Here is an 18,237-nt window from a genome sequence, read left to right as displayed (position 1 = left end):
TACGAGGTAAGAGAACAAATTTGTTGTTCAATACAACTTGAGCTGTTGGTTTAGATGAATTAGAGTTTCATGATCTGTCTGCGATTGAAGATTGTAGGTTTTTTGTTGGAGCCTTTTGGGTAGACAGAGTTTCAAACTCTACTCCTTACTTGGTTATATGTAATCTTGAAACTATTTTGTTTTTCTATTTTCCTAGGTCAGAAACAAGTGCAATAAGAAATTCACTTTTGAGTGAATGCACGTTCAGAAAATTGAATTTGAGTTGAAATCCTGTATGATTATACATTCTTAAATAATATCTCTGATGCTATCCCTGAATGCAACTAATTTGAATTACACAGATTTGGTAACATTTGTTGTGTTAGACTATTTTATGAACTTGGTTAGATGGACCATGTTTGAAACTTATTCTTAAAATGAAAATTTTCGAGAACTAGATTTTGTTGGGAGAAGGAAAAAATTTATAATTCACGGTTATTTGTAGTGCTCTTCTCGCATGAGGTGAGACAATACGCATATTTGGGGACTTTCATATGAGATGACGTTAAAAACAACCGTTATATCCAAAAAAACTTCAAAAAAGTGAAATTTGATACTTCATTTAGTATGTTTAGAAAGCTTTGTGCCTAAAAGGCACGGGCAATTACTAGTAAATAGATATTTTATGAGGACAATTGTAAAAACTTACCAATTAAAAACTTACCAATTTTAGGTTTTGACTTTTAGAAATGAAATAGTGGATCAACAATTAGGAATAAAAGAAGTATGATTGGGGAAAAAAAGAAGTGACAACTTCATTTGATCCCGTGGTTGTGTACCTCTATTGTATAGTGTGATGTTTAGAATTCGAGTTTGTGAAGAAATATGGATGGCCGAGAGAATAATTTAACTTACTATTTTCTTTTTGTCGCACAGTAGAAGAATTGATACTATTTAAAATCCCTTTCAATTAAAGTAGCTTCCAACGTATATGATGTCATTCGATCTAATTCATTTCATAGAATTTGTTGGAATTGTTTTGTTTTTACATGGGAGCCACCCCATAGTAGAGCTACTAATCGGCCCATCCATCGGGCGGAAACATTTGAGCGACCCGAAGCAAACCACCACCCCGATCTGCCAGATAAATCTTAGTACTGCCCTGGAAAGGAGTCGAACCTGCTCAACTGTAAGCAAAGCCCTTTCCATGGGGCGAGCCCAAGGGTGGAGGGTAACGTTACTCAATTACACATAAATAAGCTATTGTTCTTATTTTGGGCAAACATTGGCATTTACAATGTTAAGAGTCGATTTCATGACGCCACAGTTGAATTCCCATCACCAGTACCCAAAATTAATCATATACAGTGCGAGCGATATTACAACGCAATTGGTTCCATAATCCGATGCTCAGTTACCAGCAATCAACAGAGAAAATGACAAATTTGTCCATATAATCACTTGACTAAGGAAAAGGAAAAAGAATAGGATAAAGTGGAGAGAAGCATATCGGTCAACATAAATTACTATAACAAACGAGCATAATTGACAGAAATTTATGGGTAACTTGCTCATTGTTCAGCAGAATTCGTATCTTGAATAAATACAAGAACAAGAGATGATCAATGATAAAAATAAATTGTGTTGCAGTAAATTGTTTAACCTTAAGGTATAATGAATCTGATGTTTTATACGAAAACGAGTTTCTCAAACCAGCTTCAGTAGAAAGACCAGGCTACACCTTCTCATCAAGCTCGATGGATTCTAATAATCCATTTTGCTTTTGAGGTTTGAGGTTTGGTGACGAAAGGTTCTGAGTTTCTGTTCCTCCTGGCTTAGAAGAGGCGTTGCCATACCATATCATTCCCATAATTGCAATTACCATGCCCAGAACTACTTGTAGGTTAAGGCCGTCTTTTCCAAAGAAAAGGAAACCTAAGGTCAGGACAAGAATAGTCTTCATATGGCCAAGCACTTGGAAGGTCACGGCTGAGAATCTGCCGATGCAAATGAACTGGCTGAGATTGGTACCTATCGCGATCGTGCACGATAGGATAATGAAGAACTGCACAGTTTTGAAAGATATGTCAATAAGCACTCAACAGACGAGCAATATGTGTAAGTTTGTGCACATAGATATACCCATGTTATGTGCACCTACATACCCATGTTTGAATTTATGTTTATAAGTTTGTGCACGTAGAGATATGACAGTATCTAACATACAGAGACCTCTAGAATCCAATACAAGGCAATGCAATCAACGCATTTCGATTTTATTTAGTAGAGGAGCCATCAACAAATTTGCCTTCAGGTCTGCTTGTACACTTCAATTGTAAATATGCAATGAACAAGACCTTTCCAGCGCTTCTTATAACGCTTGGGCCGGCTAAATTATTTAAGAGGGATGACTTTAGATCCCACTAAAGGGCCTATATGACAAAGAAGCGCCCTAGAATGACATGGATTGTATGCAAACAAATAATCTGCCCTGGCTGGTTTCAACCTAATTCAGAAGGCAAAACCTAAAAAGAACGGAGAGCTAATGTGACACATTTTACACACACAGTATCACAACATTATCCAATACTGCATATACTGTACCATACCAGCATCAGTCCTCCAAGAATTAAAATTGGGAAGTCTATTAGGCATGACATCCAAGAATATGAATAACAAGAAAGAAAGGGTAATGGTATGAACTGTATTTCACTATATTGGTCCTCCATGTGCCAAAGCAAACTTCCCCATGCTATGCACATAAGTAGAGACGGTGTGCCTTGTTATTTAAATGACACTTCATAAAATTCCAATATACTTACCACAGATGTTAATGTATAGGGATATGCGCCAACCGTTTTATTTGTCAAGCAATAGTCCACAAAGGGCCCTAATAACAGCAGAGATGCAGCTTGCGCTGGTGCGGTATGCCCTAATAGGTTGAAAGATCCTAGCGCATACTTCCTTTGAAGGTAATGTACATACTGCAAACAGAACAAGAAACAGTAACAACTGAGTTAGACATGACAGCCAACAGATGTAGAGCAGGATGATTATCAAACAATAGCAATATTCTTCTCTGAAAATCCTACAATTCTCGATTTATGATAATCCCCATTCAGAATGAACAAAAGGAAAAAGTGAAGCAACGAAAGGTACTAAAAACAATGATCAGTACTTGGACAGGAAATGAAGCTTCTGCTTACCAATGTATGCGATTAATCATACACCTACATCCAATAATACATGTAAACAAAACTGAACTAGCCAAGGACGCCTAAATATGAATCCACCCAAAGCCAAAACAGGTTTGTAACCCCAAAACTAGCCTGATAATATAAAAAGGCCCCTTCCACCCTGATTGGACCATGACATGACATGTTACCCAATAATATCTCATGTCCTAATCTGAGATCAAAGGTTTAGTGGAAGATAACTTACATACTGCTGAAGAGCAGTGGCCCAAACTGCCACAAAGGCGGCTATAAAGCCCTTGACATTTACACTCATATCCGTAACAGTACAGATGGCAACTCCCAAGAGAACTAACAATATGCTGAGCTTGGTGTTCCTTGAGTATCTCATTTTGTCCAAGACAACTTCCAGAAAACAGGATACGGGGATCATACTCAGCTTCGCAATCTGAGGGATATATCAAAAGAAGACAACAAATAAATATGGTTGCCATTCCAAGATAGCAAAAGGATTCAAGTCCAGTAGTTCTTTGCAACTGACCTGATAGAATCCCACAGAGTTCCACATCAAGCTCACGTTCATCCCAACAATAGAAAAGTTTGCGAATAAAATAAATTTTAAAATCTCAGATGGTGGTAGATGAGAAGACTGGATATGTCCCATCCATCTAAGTACAAGGGTCATCAATGTGGTTGCGGCAAAATGAAGACCAGTTAACGTTGTAGCTGTAGGATAGCAAAGGGAATGAGTCAGGACACATTATTGTCATGAAGTTCTACAATAGTTAATCTGCGAAGATAAGGAGTCTAATCCTATTCAACACCAAAGAGACTCATAAAAGGAAGAAAAGAAATAAATTACATTCAATAGAACTGGATTAAAACTCTAACTTACATGAACTCTTGCTGTTTTCACCAATAATGCATAGTGATACAATTCACAAAAAGGAAACGGTCTCTCTATTAGTGGTAACTGTTAAAATACAATTCTAACAACTAGAATAGACAAAAATGGGATTCCTCTCAATCAGAATGGTTAGTACAGATGCAAAAGCAGTTGGATTCCTTAAAGTGTGCATAAGCTGGCTCATACACCCTGAGTTATTAGAAAAATAAGGATTACTCAAGCCTGAAAGACAACGTTTTGCATGACCTAAATAACTGTTATTTACTAAATCTCTATTGGACAAAATAATTTCACGGGACATTAATTGCTTTCTTAAATGCCAATACTCAATATTCTGGAGCAGGAAGGGATGGGTATAAACCTGGGCTCAATAGAGTTAGGTTAGTATTTCTTCTTCCCAATACTTGTCCAGTAGGATCAGGTCGGGGTACTTTACCCAACTAACGGGTGAAAATGCCAATCCTAGTTCTGCATAGCCTCGTTTAAAGTGTAGAAAACGATTATAAGTGAACGGGTTTTAGTTAGCATCCGTCACATAAACCTAGCTCCCTTAATTTGGTAAAGTGATGTTCTCTTTTGTCTTTTGGATTTATACCCAAGCATTAATTAGTCTTCAATAAAAAGTTGTGCTATGATAATGAAGGCAACAGTGGTTCAAACAGCGTGAGAAGAAGAATGAGGAAAGGAACATCAAAAAATGAACATAAAAGCAAGCGAGATTACCCACAAGTCAAACCAAGCATAGCAATTTCCTTGGCAAACTCATAATAACATTTCATTTAAACTGAGATCCAAACTACAGAAGCGAAATGGTGAGAGTTTAATCTTCCTTTTCCTTTCCCAGCTATATAACTAAAAAGAAGACATAGGTCTGGATGGCATCAAAGTGACCAATGTAACCTCACGAGTAGGCATAAGAGGGAACAAAAAAACAAAGAAGAAGAAGAAGAAGAAGAAGACAGGTAGATCTCAGGGAATTACCAAAGCTGAATCCATAGGTGGCCATTAAGGCCTTATTGACCATAATAATTCCAACAGATGTGACGATATTGAATGCCCATGCTGCTGCATCGAGAGTCACTTTTGAGTTTGCCTTGCTAGCAAAAGGCATTGTCATCTAAGTTTTGACCAAGGAAATATTGCACTTCAATGTCAAAAGCCAAAAGTTTTCTCTGCATCACATAACGGAATTATTGAGATAATCAACATTGTAATGAGATTAATATCCCTTTTAACCAGAAATAGAATGTACGAAGCACCTTGTGTGGATAAAAAAGAAGAATAAGCTGAATTGAACAAACAGCTGATGCATAATTAAAAATAAACAAAATAACGTAGTCATTCTTTTAAGTCTATGGAGCATGCCAGTCCACCTCCTATAAACAATCAACCATATTCTCCGACATAAACTTTTGTCCACAAATCTCACAGTTTTGGCCTGCCACAAGCTAGGCTACGGAACTGCACCTCCTTAACATGTAGTCGTAAGCTCTTTCTGGCAGATCAAATCGGATGTTAATAATCTGCAGTAAAAGGATTCTCTAAATTTCGAGTGAAGGCTAAAATTTAAGCTAGTAACAATGTTTCATTATCTTCTGGTTTCATGTTGAAACTTAACATGTCTTCCTATTAATTGAACAAACAGATTTCAAGAGTCAACCACTTCCTGTATCAGTTGGATCACTCACGTGGCATTAACGGATTTACCATTGTGATGGAAGGCTAAATAGTAACCATGCTTCGCTCTGACAATAGTAAACTGTTTACTGTTACAATTGGAAACAAAAAACTGATTGAAAGATAATTCATCTAAACATTATTGGTCATCCGGCACTAACCCCAACCCCTACCTAATCTCATTTAAGATACATTTTCCAAATTTAAGGGAGAACTTGAGGGGCTTATTCCATGCCTGAAGGATTTATGTGGTGGTCTCATTCTTTCTCATGCAATTATCCCTTTCCACCAATGATTTAAATATTCAAATGCCCAGAATGAGGATCTCCCTGCTTAGAAGTCGTGGTTCTCCTCCACCAATAAAATGGCAACTTCCGAAATTACCAAAAATAATATCTGCAAAGTATCCTATTGATCTATACTCGAAACCAAAATATTGTACTCATGTGATCTATTCTCAGAACCAAAATATTGTACTCGTATTAACCACCCCAGATTGTTTGCCAAAGTAAAAGAGGTCATTCAGGATTTAACATATATGAGCCAAAACAGACTTTTCTTCCAATACATCACTCGATTTTTGTAACACAGTCAGTACAATATTGTAATTTGAACCATTTCAACAATGAAATCACCCAAACAGCAAATTCAGCAAGAAACAAACTACCAATGCCACCGAAAATCCAACGTATTAACATAAATATGTACACTCATAAGAAAAATATCATATGCGTCAAACATAACATAATTCAAGCAAAATTCTGCGACTCCCAAGCAGATCCATTACCCTTATCCGTTTTGAACAGAATTAACTCATTCTAAACACAAAATTCACTAATTCTATGAAATATGTGAGACCACCGCCTGTCACTGATCAACCCATATTTTCCAGGAAAAGTAAAAACCTTCATCAACGAAAATATCAGTGTTGGCTTGCTACAAGCTATGCTCAGGGACTGAACTCCTTTCCCGGTAGTCCTCAGCTCTGTCTTGGCAGTGACAGATCCAACCGAATGTTCATAATAGGAGTAAAAGGGCTATCTAGATTTTAAGCTAATAACTTTATGTCAGTGTTTTCCAGTATCGTTGAAGCAATAAACAAATTCAAGAGTCAACAGATCTTGTATAAGTTGAAGTTGAACTGCTCGTATAACATTAGTTACATTATCATATTAAGCTTAACGAGGGAATCCTAACCATGCTTCACCGTGATTATACTAGTGTCTCTACTGTTTAAATGGCAAAGAAATAAAATGGAGGACAATTCAAGTAAAATTTATTAGTCATTGAGCACTCCCTCCCGCCCCAACTAATTTCCCCATAAGGTACATTTCTAAAAAAGTAATGAAGAATCAGTTGTGCTTATGCCATGCCTGAGGGAATTACGTGGTAGCCCCATTCTCTCTCTTTTTTTTTGATAAGAGGTAGCCCCATTCTCTCTCCTTTTTTTTTGATAAGAGGTAGCCCCATTCTCTCTCCTTTTTTTTTGATAAGAGGTAGCCCCATTCTTTCAACTTCAATCGTCACTTATCATCATGCATCTGTTTATCCCCCACAAATTATATCCTACCTTCCAAAACTGCCAAAAATATTACAGCTCTATATAAAGTATCCGATTAGTCATCAGTAACAATGATCCCAACGCAAGCCCCCATAGTACATGGCGTACACGCCACCTTGTGATCTAACCACGATATAGAACCAAAATTTCTGATCATTTTACGAATTCAACCTTTTAACTCGATGGAGACTTTCTTCCTTCCCAAGAAGAGCAGGAAGATAGCAGAGCTTTTCTTTCCGAACCCGGCCAATTTAGCTAGTTGCATAAGTATACGATAAGCTACTTGCATAAGTATACGATAAAGGTCGTGAATTGATAGACACAAAGACATAGAAAAGTCTGCTTGGGAAGTCCAAACTCGTTATGAACGGAAGCTCAAATTGATCAGTTCTTGACCATCAACAGTTCCAAAAGAGCGATCTAATCAGTTCTTGACCATCAACAAAACAAATTGTTTGCCAAAGTAATTCAGATGTCATTCAAGATGTAAGACACGTCAGCCAAAACTCATTTTCTCTTCCAATAACTCGCTTGATATTCGTAAGCTAATCACTAAAATACTCTTAATCCATTCAGCCATGCTCCAATTTAAGTCACTGAAAAAGAAAAAATAATAACAAACAAATGCAAATTGCAAACGCAACTAAAAATCCAATTAATTCAGCACACATACACGCACGTAAGAGAACAACATCATATGCCCCAAATTTCAACAATCCAAGCGAAATCCTACAGATCCATCACTCGCAGCAGCTTCCAACAGAATTAACTAAATCTGAAATCTAGAAAACGAAAAAGTGAAAAAGGCAATCGAAGAGCTTACGGTAGTCACGCCGAAAGGAGAGTGGAAGACGGATTCCGAGGCACGGAGGTCAAATGCAGAGAAAGATGGGGAAGAGATATATAGGAAGTAGAATCAGGAAATTGAGGAGAGTTAGATATGGAACGTGGAGAAGGTTGGCTTTCCGCCATTATAGAGAGACGTGGACTTGACAGGGAGGGGAAGAGAGAGAGAGAGAGAGAGAGAGAGAGAGAGAAAGAGAGAGGCTGCCTGTATTTGCTGAATTCTTTTTTCCCTTTCTCGGAGGATTCCGCGTCCTATTCCTTCTTACGTAGGAGAAAGTGAAATCCTTGCTCAATTACGTAGGTTGGCTGTAATTTTTGAATTTGGTAGGTGAAATTATCCTCTTGTCTTTCTTCAAAAAAAATTACTCAACTATGTTTTTAGAAGTAATTGTTAGTAGTTTACTATGCGGGATTACGATCTTCTCGGGCAGTATTAATCTGTGTAAGGAAGTGACAATTGCGATTGATTCCGTGGTTGTATAATACTATGAGATGGAGTGTTGCTATATGTACCGACCACGGGGAGGGAAAACGTACCGACGGCCGCCGGCGGGCCGTCTCCGGCCACCGGACGGCCGATCCGAGCCGTTCAAAAATTCTAAAAAATAAAACCGAGGGGGTCAACGCGGGAATCAAGGGCATCCGAGGTGTTTAGGGTGCTTGATCAAAGCACCCTTTTTTCGTGTATATATGTGTGTGTACATATATACACGAAAAAAGGGTGCTTTGATCAAGCACCCTAAACACCTCGGATGCCCTTGATTCCCGCGTTGACCCCCTCGGTTTTATTTTTTAGAATTTTTGAACGGCTCGGATCGGCCGTCCGGTGGCCGGAGACGGCCCGACGGCGGCCGTCGGTACGTTTTCTCTCCCCCAATGGTCGGTACTCATAGATTTTTCGCTATGAGAGGTGTTATTCACACAGACAAAGGGGACATAGATCGTGCACAGATTTTGATGTGAGGCCCACTATGAGTCCCACAAAAATGATCCGAGTCGTTCATTAAATTTGAAACATTTTTTCAAGGGTCCACACAAAAAATCAGATCAATCCGATACCTATAAATTCTTGATCTAATCATCTAACTTTTCATTCAACTTTGAACTGAATGAAAACTTCTATGATTAGATCGAGTACTTATAGATATCGAATCAAAATGATTTTTCACAGGAGCCTTTGAAAAAATGTTTTAAATCTAATGAACGGCTAGGATTTTTTGTGTGGGACCCGTAGTGGGCCCCACATTGGGATCTGTGCACAATCTGTGCACGCTTGGTCTGTGTCAACAGACTTACGCTAATACTATTGTATAGCGTGATGTCATGAATTCCAGTTAATTTAAGGAGTATGGATATTTAAAAGAATGATATAAGCTACTATTATTTGAAGAATCGGTACTCTTCTGAATCCCTTGCGAAATTGTAATCATTACTTAATTATGCTTGTTATTAGTTTTCGGGTAATATTAATCTCTTTAGTCAAAACCTATGATATTCGATCTCTCTTAAAAAAATTATGATTGAAAGAACAAAATGACGTCTGCAATTGATTCCGTGACTGTGTGGAACTACTACTATTTTATAACAAAACCATAGCAAGATTTGAAACAGTAATGATTCACACACATATGTTTTTGCACATATCTTGCACATACATTTTTGTGGAATCCATATCGGGGTTCTACAAAATGATCCGAACCGCTCATTTTTTTTAAAAATACTTTTTGGAGGATTCCTGTAAAAAATCAGCTCCAACGGATATCGGTAAAGGCTTTCTCAGAAATCGTAGCACGAATCATTCTATTTTGTCCTACGAATTCTAAAAATAACATCTGGGACCTCTCCACTCATTGCCGATTGGTTTTGAGATGGACATAAAGTTTCCACGACAACTCTGCCTATAACTAATTGAATTGAAGCATTTCACTACATCCGAGGAAGAATTTATTGAAGAGTTCAATTATCATTTTTATTTGCACAGGTGCGCATATATATACACACACACAGAGAATAGTAATAAGTTGCAGCTTGCACCGGTAAACTTTGGAGGGGATAAGTTTTCCCCAAAAACTATTCCGGATCTTCCAATGATTTTCTCACGACACGTACAAGAGACTCTTTATTACTTGGTAAGAACTTCCAGTAAAATAATCCACACTTTTACGAGATAGCTCCAGTAGCTATCCGGAACAATAGTGCATCCATTCCAACTTTGGATGTGTGCTTCCTGCCTGGTAGAAGATCGAGCACATAGGATCTCTTCAAAAACACCGCAAAAGTTGAACTTCATTTGATTTTGTGATTTTTCAATTCTTAGAATCTACTACTGCTTCATTAATTCATGCACAAACCGTGCAATTTTGAAAAAACATAGGGTAGAAACTGTTGTTCGATCGGTATGTTCATTACATAGAGATATATGGAATAGAGCGTATGAACATGACATCAATCCTGACTCCTAGGGGAGAGAAAAGTATGCATGTCTTTATTAATGAACCTATTGACTTGTTATTTTATGATAGAAAATATTGTTTTGATATGGTATAAATGGGTTGTCCCGAAAATTCATCTCTTCTTATAAAAAGAAGAAGAAGAAGAGTTGAATGATAGAAAGGGAAGTTTCAATTGGTATGGCAATAGATAGATCATAGATGGTGGCCCGTAAGTCATTATCTTTCTTTCCTACAAGTGTTATAACAAGATATGGACGGATTTATTAGGGTTAGACTATGATGTTTTTGAAACAAGTTTTTTATTATTTATTTATTTGAGGTGCTCGAACCAGCTTACGCATATCTCAATTAATTCCTGAAAACTAGCTAGTCTCACCTTTCATTAACAGAGAGTTCATTTAAAGCCGGAACAAAACTCCTTATGAACATATCTTACAAGACTTGATAACAACTAAGGTTTTGATTAGAGATTTCAAGCCTTAACTCAGGAGAAATAGAACTCCCAACATCTAACCCATTAGTATTGGACTGTGATTAAAAAACAACAACTCCCAACGTTGGATTAGTCAATGCTAAGGAAAACTCATCTAATTAACTCAAAACTATTTTGGATCTCTTGTGGAATATTCGATTTTTGGATATTTTGGCAAACCACAGAATGTGAAGACTTATGGGATCTCAGGATTATGGCCATGTGATTGTTAGTGGAGTATTAACTAGTGGGCTTTAGGATTCCCATGGCATGATAATAAATAAGTATTGGACCTAAAACTTGAAGAACTATGCCTCTTCTTTTGAAATGGGAATGGACTGATCAAGAATTGAAGCAGGACACTATAATAAGTAAAATGGGCCTAACAATTCTCAATCCACTCGGACCAGGAGAGCTCAAATGTCAAATCCTGAACCATTAGAAAAACAAGTTGGGCTTAGCATTCACGAAACTGTTTCATTTGAAAAAGTGTTTAGTACTATAAAAGACACAAAGCAAAGGAAGGGATGTATATATGGGCTCAATAATATATAAGTTTATAAAAAACGGCTTAGTCAATATATAAACAAAACTAAAATATATTTGAAATGAGAGAAGTGATGATTCTGCATTACATTAAGAGGAGGGTTATCCCAGCTCATGATTTACATGTTTCATACGGTCTAATGTATTCAGCAAATGAGGATAGGGCCGTTATACCCTCTTTTGTCAGAAAAAAAATAGTAACTGTGTCATAAGCTTACACATGTGAGTTCCGCATTGTTGTTGTAAGAAGATGGTAGCTTTAGCTGGATACATAATAATTTTATGCAATTTATTCTCGTGAGGAGGCAGGAGAAAGTTGCGTCACCGCTCGGCTATTCTTTGTCAAATAGCAACACAACCACGTGAACTCGTACCCCCTGCGCTTCTCACCTTGTAAGTCCAAAATATGACAACCCTAAATATATTTGAAATAAGAGAAATGATGATACTGAATTACGTTAAGAGGAGGGATATCCCAGCTCACGATTTACTTGTTTCATACGGTCTAATGTACTCGGGAAAGGAGGATAGGGCCGGTTTGTCAGGAAAAAAATAACCGTATCATGAGCTTGCACATGTGAGTCCCGCCTCGTTGATCTAAGAAGAAGGTAACTTCAGCTGGATACAAAACAATTGTATCCAATTTATTCTCGTTAGGGAGCAGGAGGCAGTTGTGTCACCGCTCGCCCATTCTTTGTCAAAGAGCAACACAACCACGTGAACTTGCACCCCCAACGCCTCTCACCAATTGTAAGTCCAAAATATGACAAACCGCGTTATCTCAAATATCACATAATAATAATAGTGGCCAGTAAGGAATCACACAATGGAAACAAAAACTAGCAACCCAAAAAAAATCAAACACCGCCACATTATTGTGATTATGACCAACCCCGTTTTAAAAAGATCCAAAATCTCAAACAAATTGAATCTCAAGAGGGTCCCCCTAATCAGAGCAAATGGTTCCCCGGCCTTGAATGCATGCAAAGCCATCGCGTATGGCACGTGGTTCACCACGGGCTCCACAATCTTTTTTCTTGCCTTGCTGGGTTCCAACACAATGGGGGCCAATCACCAATCAACCTTTCAAAATGTCAGTTCATGTTCCGTGGTGAATCACGTGCGTAAAGCGACTTGTTTTTTATGAAGGGGCCTCCTCGTATGGTAAAAAGACTCATTTTAGTGAAATGGGTAGCAATCAGGGGGACGTAACCGCACCCCAACACCTTTATATGACAAATGAGAGCTACACGATTGCTTGAGATTTACGCGTAGGCCACGAAGATCGGGTGGCCCCTTCCCTCGGAGCTATATGGCTGGGAGGTCATTTTCACCACATCCTAACACCTTTAGGGACTGTCGAGGTTTAGGGGTACAAGCCTCCTCATTTTCCTTAATGTATTCTAGTTTCCTCACGTGATGTACCTACCCATTGAGAATAACACCTTCCCAACCCAAAATGGCCTTATCACCATCAGTAACAGAGAACAGGATTGAAGCTTACCAACACCACACCTTTAATTCATCAACTACTCAATTTAATCCGCCCAACTATAGCCGTCGGGTCGGCCAGTACTCTTGGTTCGACTTGGATTTCTTGTGAGCCGATACTTAGTAGATATAGGTGCGCACCACCTGTATAAAATTGAGGGTTCAATTCCTTTATTTGACTGGATTAATAATACAAGTATATGCATTTTATAGAATATATAATGTTTTTGGATTAATAGCGACGACATTACTATAGGTCCCGTTCCAGAACGATAAATAAGTACTTATTTTTTAAGAAAGCAATTTCAAGCTTAAAATCATGTGCTTACGCAAATAATTTTCCTATCAATATGTATCTTATTTGATAGATCTCATTGAGATCTTTAATATGTGCAAAAAAAATTGAAAAATAATATCACATCCCTTATGATATTGTACGTCACGCACTGCTTGATGTACTATGTACTACCCAATTAGTGTTTAACACGGGCTAAAAAATAATCGAACATTGAATACGTGATTACCTTGAATATGCATATATCCAATCAAATTAACAGGTCTCATTAGGGCATCTGTACGTAGTGGCGGACCCATAAAATCAATACAATCGGGGAACAATTTTTTTGTAGTCTTGAGGACAAAATTCGTAAACAAACATAAGATGCAAGCCCAAATATTCAGTAGCGAAGAAAAGTTTAGAATCTATATGTTTGCATAAAGTTTCTAAAATGAATATACGTTTTCCATGTTTTTTCTTGAACAAAAAGATATTTCAACCCAAAGGCATTTGGCCAAGTGTGTATGAGAAAGTAATTAAATGGCTCGTCCCTCATGAGATCGTAAGTTCGAATACCGCAAAAGTGAAACATTTCAAATCTTAGGGTCAGTGGAGGTTTGTCCGATCATTAACTTCAGCACCCCGAAATTAGGAGCTGCGCCCGGACATCCATTTACCAATTTCTCTTGTCTTTTACACAAATTAAATACTCCTACCTAGTTCGACGAAAAGCCTTACTAATGATCAAGTTAACATTTTATAAACGAGGATAAAAAATACATTAAAGGCCCTAGTTCTCTCAAAGAATCGAGGGATATGGTTATATAGAAAGTCCTAATTTTTAAGGATATACTTATACTAGGTACGCACATATTTAGAAGGTGGCCGGGTGGGTGGGTGAGTAGCGGTGGATGGTGGTGGTGCTATGGGAGTCCGGTTGTGGCAGTGTGAAGAGCAGACACACAGTTCTTCTCTGAAATCTTGAGTACTGTTATAAGGATAGCTTTTACACATACACAAAAAAAGAAAAGAAAAAAAAGTTGGGGGTGGGGGTACATGACCCCACGTGCCACATCTTGGGTCCGCCCCTGTCTGTACGTATGTGCATGACAAATTATTGTTTTCGCGCCAGATCGAACCTTGTCCAATTTTTTAGAAAATGATCTTTGTTTCTTTTTGAGGTGAAGGGAACCATTCTTGTGTAAATTTATAATTTATCAAATACAATTGGTTTTAACTTTTAACTGAACAGCAAGACACGTTCTGGAGTGTTGAGCCTATTGCTCTTAACTAGTATTAGTGTATTTTTTGCTTTTCCACTGTCATGTAGCTCTAGTTTTATGCTATTCCTATTTGGGTTTATGATCTTCCTCATATATCGTTAAATAGTTGCATGGACATAACTCACATCGAATGAATGATGTAAATTAGATATTCTTATCCCTTGAACTACGCGTCAGCGCACACAGATTCTACAAATTCCTATGGGCTTTTACAGGTAGAGCGGAGAAAACAGGTTGCCCGTGAAAAAAGTGAACTCCGTAAAATTCTAACGCCAATATGTTGATATCTAAGTGCGCATTTCATAACTCACATCGAATGAACAATGTAAAGTAGACATTCTTAATTATTTGTACTTTGATTTCTTTATATTCTGCGTTCTTATCCCTTGAAATCCGCATCGGATTCCACAAATTTCTGGGGGCTTCTGCCGGTAGAGTGGAGAAAACAGGTTGCTATCAGAAACAAAGTGAACTCCACAAATTTCCTCGCATCAATCTGTCATGATATCCAAGGCAGATCAAAAAAAAATTGTAGATATCTAAGTGCCTTTCATAAGGGGTTTGTCCAATCAGGAGGGTACACAAACTGTTTAGTTTCTAATCACTTAGATTAAGGACAACATGTGCCCGCCACCAAGATGAGATGAATGCATCTGACTACCACATGCTTTAGTAGACAGAGATTACAATTTCCTTATCCCCAAGTGAGGGTGCTGCTAGCTAGCTAGCTGGGTGTCTTTCCCTTCCTTGTGCTCAAATTGCATTGTTTACTGATTATTGAGTGCATGTGATTACCCGATTACTTAGCAAAACCATGTACTAATTGCTCACAATTAAGCACTTAAACTAATAAGAAAGGCTTTATGCAGATATCTTCTTCGGAATGGCAATGGTTCTATGTAACAATATTAGATGCATGAATTTTTTTCCCCTTATCCTACGTACTATTGTTCTGATTGTGTATTCAGGATGAACTAAAAGACGGATCGACAGGGCGACCAGCCAACCACCCACCTCAAGTTTGAAAAAAAAAAAAACTCCGTATAATGGAGCGGTAGGAATCTTGAAGCCTTGATGCACATATTAACATGCATGGTTCTCCCTTTTCAATCTTGATTTTGGAAACAAAAAGATTTTATAATAAAAATAGGTTGAATGCAACAATTATAATGTCCCAAACTAAAAGAGAAAACATACTACGTACCAGGGTTACAACAAGAGAATCATTATTAGGTGCTCTTCGACATGATATGGCCAGTCACATGCATGGTGCCTAAGGATCCTTTACCACTACACAATGATGCAGGATTTATGACTAAGTCCATAAACCCCGGCCACAAAAGTGCATGTGCATAGGGTCTTGGGACATCATATGGTAATGTCCCGGGAATAATCACACTTACCAATGGGTTAGAGTTTAATTTGGAGCACAAATGACATGCAGTACAATGCAAAAATATCTCATGCAAAACTCCAAAAAACAGTTTTGTGGACTGTATGTCTAGGACCCCTGACCATGGGGCCATGACCGATCTTGTTACTAAGGAATTAGGACACAACAGTACGTATATACAGTTGTAGTTAACATCACACACAAACTGCACCCCATGTCTAGGCATACACATTTCCATCTTCCAAGCTGCCTGTCCATAAATAAGAGAGTGCAGTTAAGTAATTGAAGAAGCTACACACACACACGCACACAGACACACACAGAGAGAGAGAGAGAGAGAGAGAGAGAGAGAGAGAGAGAGAGAGAGAGAGAGAGAGAGAGAGGGTCAAATTCCAGAGAAAGAAAGAATGGTTGCAGTGCCCCGAAAACGCTTTGTTCTGGTGGCCTTTTTCTTGCTTTGCTTCATATCCATCACAGCTAAAGGTACGTAAAATCAGAGATAGTATTTCATTCGTGACATTTTACAAGATATGATTAATTCCCAAATAAGAAAAAGAAGTTTTCTTAATTAGTTAGTGTAGTTGCATGCCTTGGTAGTATTCGGTTTTGATCGATGCCGATTTTAATTTGTCATTGTTGCGCGCAGCAAGCAGGAGTGTGCCTAAAGAAAGTCGTAATGGAGCTGATCAAAAGGGTGATGGGAATGAAACAATATTTTCACCAAAATCTAAAGGGGAACTATCAGAGGGTAATAGTGATCAAGACTTGGCGACAATGGACTACACTCCTGCTCAGAAAAGGCCTCCCATTCATAACTGATCGAGTGAGCTAGAGATCAATCTCTAGCTACTATATATAGACGTTTACGTATATGGGGTTTGTACTAGTTTTCCTTCTTCTTACTTACAGTATATAGTACCGATCGAATACGTACCGATCAGATTCGAGTCACGGAAACAGCTTCTCCAGACCTCGATCGCTTTAGCGCGCGGGAGACTCCAGGGTTTGGGAGAGACTCGGGGGTTTTGGAAGTTTTCATGTAAATTAACAAACAAAAGTGAAAATACTAGTATTAATATTAATTATAGGGAAAAGTGGGTGGCCGGGTTTTGAAAGCACAGATATGCAATGTAAATAGATATGCGTATGTATTCCATAGGGTTAATAAGTGTCCCTCTTGGGGAAAGCTGGTTGGACTGTACTTGTAATCTTGTAGTATATGATATGAAAGCTATGTAAGAAAGTCGTGGAAGGTATATAAATAAAACTAATAAATTAATTGTACATACGTTTAGATTTTCGCTTGCTGGCTTAATTATTGAGTTATTTTGGCATGAAATTTTGATTGAACTGAATTTATATTTTGTTATCATCAATACCAAAAAATTTCCCATATAATTTGAATTTCTTCAATGGAAATTTTCTGTCAAGCTAGGGATATATAATCCCATACAAAATGTAGTCTTTCCGGGATCGATGATAGTAATCTGATTAATAATTGTACCCTCTCCAGATATTGTAAATTTCGTTCTTCGTGATCTCCCTTTTAAATATGCATTCTAATTCAATAACCATATCTGTCAACAAACGAGTCCATAGTATATAAGGCGGTTTGAAAAAGATAAATACAGAAAATAAGAAATACATCATATATATATATGGTTTTAGCAAAGGAATGATGTGGTCAGGCGGGATAACGTACGACACCATTTTCTCATCTTGTTCCCCTCCCATATTAATTAGTAATTCTGTCTGCGATGTCGTCAGGCGGGATAATGTGCGATACCATTTTCTCATCTTGTTCCACCCCCATATTAGCAAGTCTGCATGTCCACGACTTCAACAAAATCATAGCTAGCCAAACCATGTTAATTTTGCAGTTTTTTTTAAAAAAAAATTCTTTCATGCTGGATACTACATCATGAATCCAAGTTTCAGTTACAAGCTTCCAAGAAGAAAGATAAATTCTAAATTTTCACGAATTTGCAAAGAAATCAGAAGAGAAAAGAACTCATAGAGAAATCGGATTTCTTCAGAAGCCATCTTGGGTTTGGTTTTTCACCAAACATATCACCTTTCTTCTGTCCTTTTTCTGGGGAACGGATTCTAAAATTACGGCAGATTTTTTAAGTATACAACAGCTACCATCGTTAGCTAT

The 18,237-nt window shown here is 37.8% G+C and overlaps 2 protein-coding genes across 3 annotated transcripts; one reads left to right on the top strand and one right to left on the bottom strand.

The window, feature by feature from the left end:
* Positions 1-1,488: 1,488 nt before the first annotated feature.
* Positions 1,489-8,445, bottom strand: LOC131298148 (UDP-rhamnose/UDP-galactose transporter 5-like). Of its 2 annotated transcripts, XM_058323464.1 has the most exons (7): positions 8,142-8,361; positions 5,454-5,603; positions 5,062-5,252; positions 3,715-3,899; positions 3,421-3,621; positions 2,802-2,963; positions 1,489-2,044 (listed from the first exon to the last, which is right to left on the bottom strand). In XM_058323464.1, exons 3-7 carry the CDS (start codon positions 5,195-5,197, stop codon positions 1,715-1,717), a joined length of 1,014 nt encoding a protein of 337 aa, XP_058179447.1. In that variant the 5' UTR covers positions 5,198-5,252; positions 5,454-5,603; positions 8,142-8,361; the 3' UTR covers positions 1,489-1,714. The 2 variants fall into 2 exon arrangements, with proteins under 2 accessions (XP_058179447.1, XP_058179448.1); XM_058323465.1 differs by lacking the exon at positions 5,454-5,603 and having other exon boundaries at positions 8,142-8,445.
* Positions 8,446-16,368: 7,923 nt separating this feature from the next.
* LOC131298147 (uncharacterized) lies at positions 16,369-17,367 on the top strand. Its single transcript, XM_058323463.1, has 2 exons — positions 16,369-16,562; positions 16,726-17,367. Exons 1-2 carry the CDS (start codon positions 16,487-16,489, stop codon positions 16,896-16,898), a joined length of 249 nt encoding a protein of 82 aa, XP_058179446.1. The 5' UTR covers positions 16,369-16,486; the 3' UTR covers positions 16,899-17,367.
* The last annotated feature ends 870 nt before the right edge of the window (positions 17,368-18,237 follow it).

The sequence above is a fragment of the Rhododendron vialii genome, chromosome 8a, assembly GCF_030253575.1.
Source record: "Rhododendron vialii isolate Sample 1 chromosome 8a, ASM3025357v1".
In the NCBI taxonomy this organism is placed as follows: Eukaryota; Viridiplantae; Streptophyta; class Magnoliopsida; order Ericales; family Ericaceae; genus Rhododendron; species Rhododendron vialii.
Note: the sequence above shows the minus strand (reverse complement) of the source record. Positions and strands in the feature narration are given on the sequence as shown.

What these genes read in the sequence shown, in the direction of transcription:
- LOC131298147 (XM_058323463.1), top strand. Translation starts at nt 16,487, where the DNA reads ATGGTTGCAGTGCCCCGAAAACGCTTTGTTCTGGTGGCCTTTTTCTTG. An exon ending in CATATCCATCACAGCTAAAG is followed by an intron (nt 16,563 to 16,725) that starts GTACGTAAAATC and finishes TGTTGCGCGCAG; the next exon opens with CAAGCAGGAGTGTGCCTAAA.
- LOC131298148 (XM_058323465.1), bottom strand. Translation starts at nt 5,197, where the DNA reads ATGACAATGCCTTTTGCTAGCAAGGCAAACTCAAAAGTGACTCTCGAT. An exon ending in CACCTATGGATTCAGCTTTG is followed by an intron (nt 3,900 to 5,061) that starts GTAATTCCCTGA and finishes GCTATCCTACAG; the next exon opens with CTACAACGTTAACTGGTCTT. An exon ending in CCACTGCTCTTCAGCAGTAT is followed by an intron (nt 2,964 to 3,420) that starts GTAAGTTATCTT and finishes TTCTGTTTGCAG; the next exon opens with TATGTACATTACCTTCAAAG.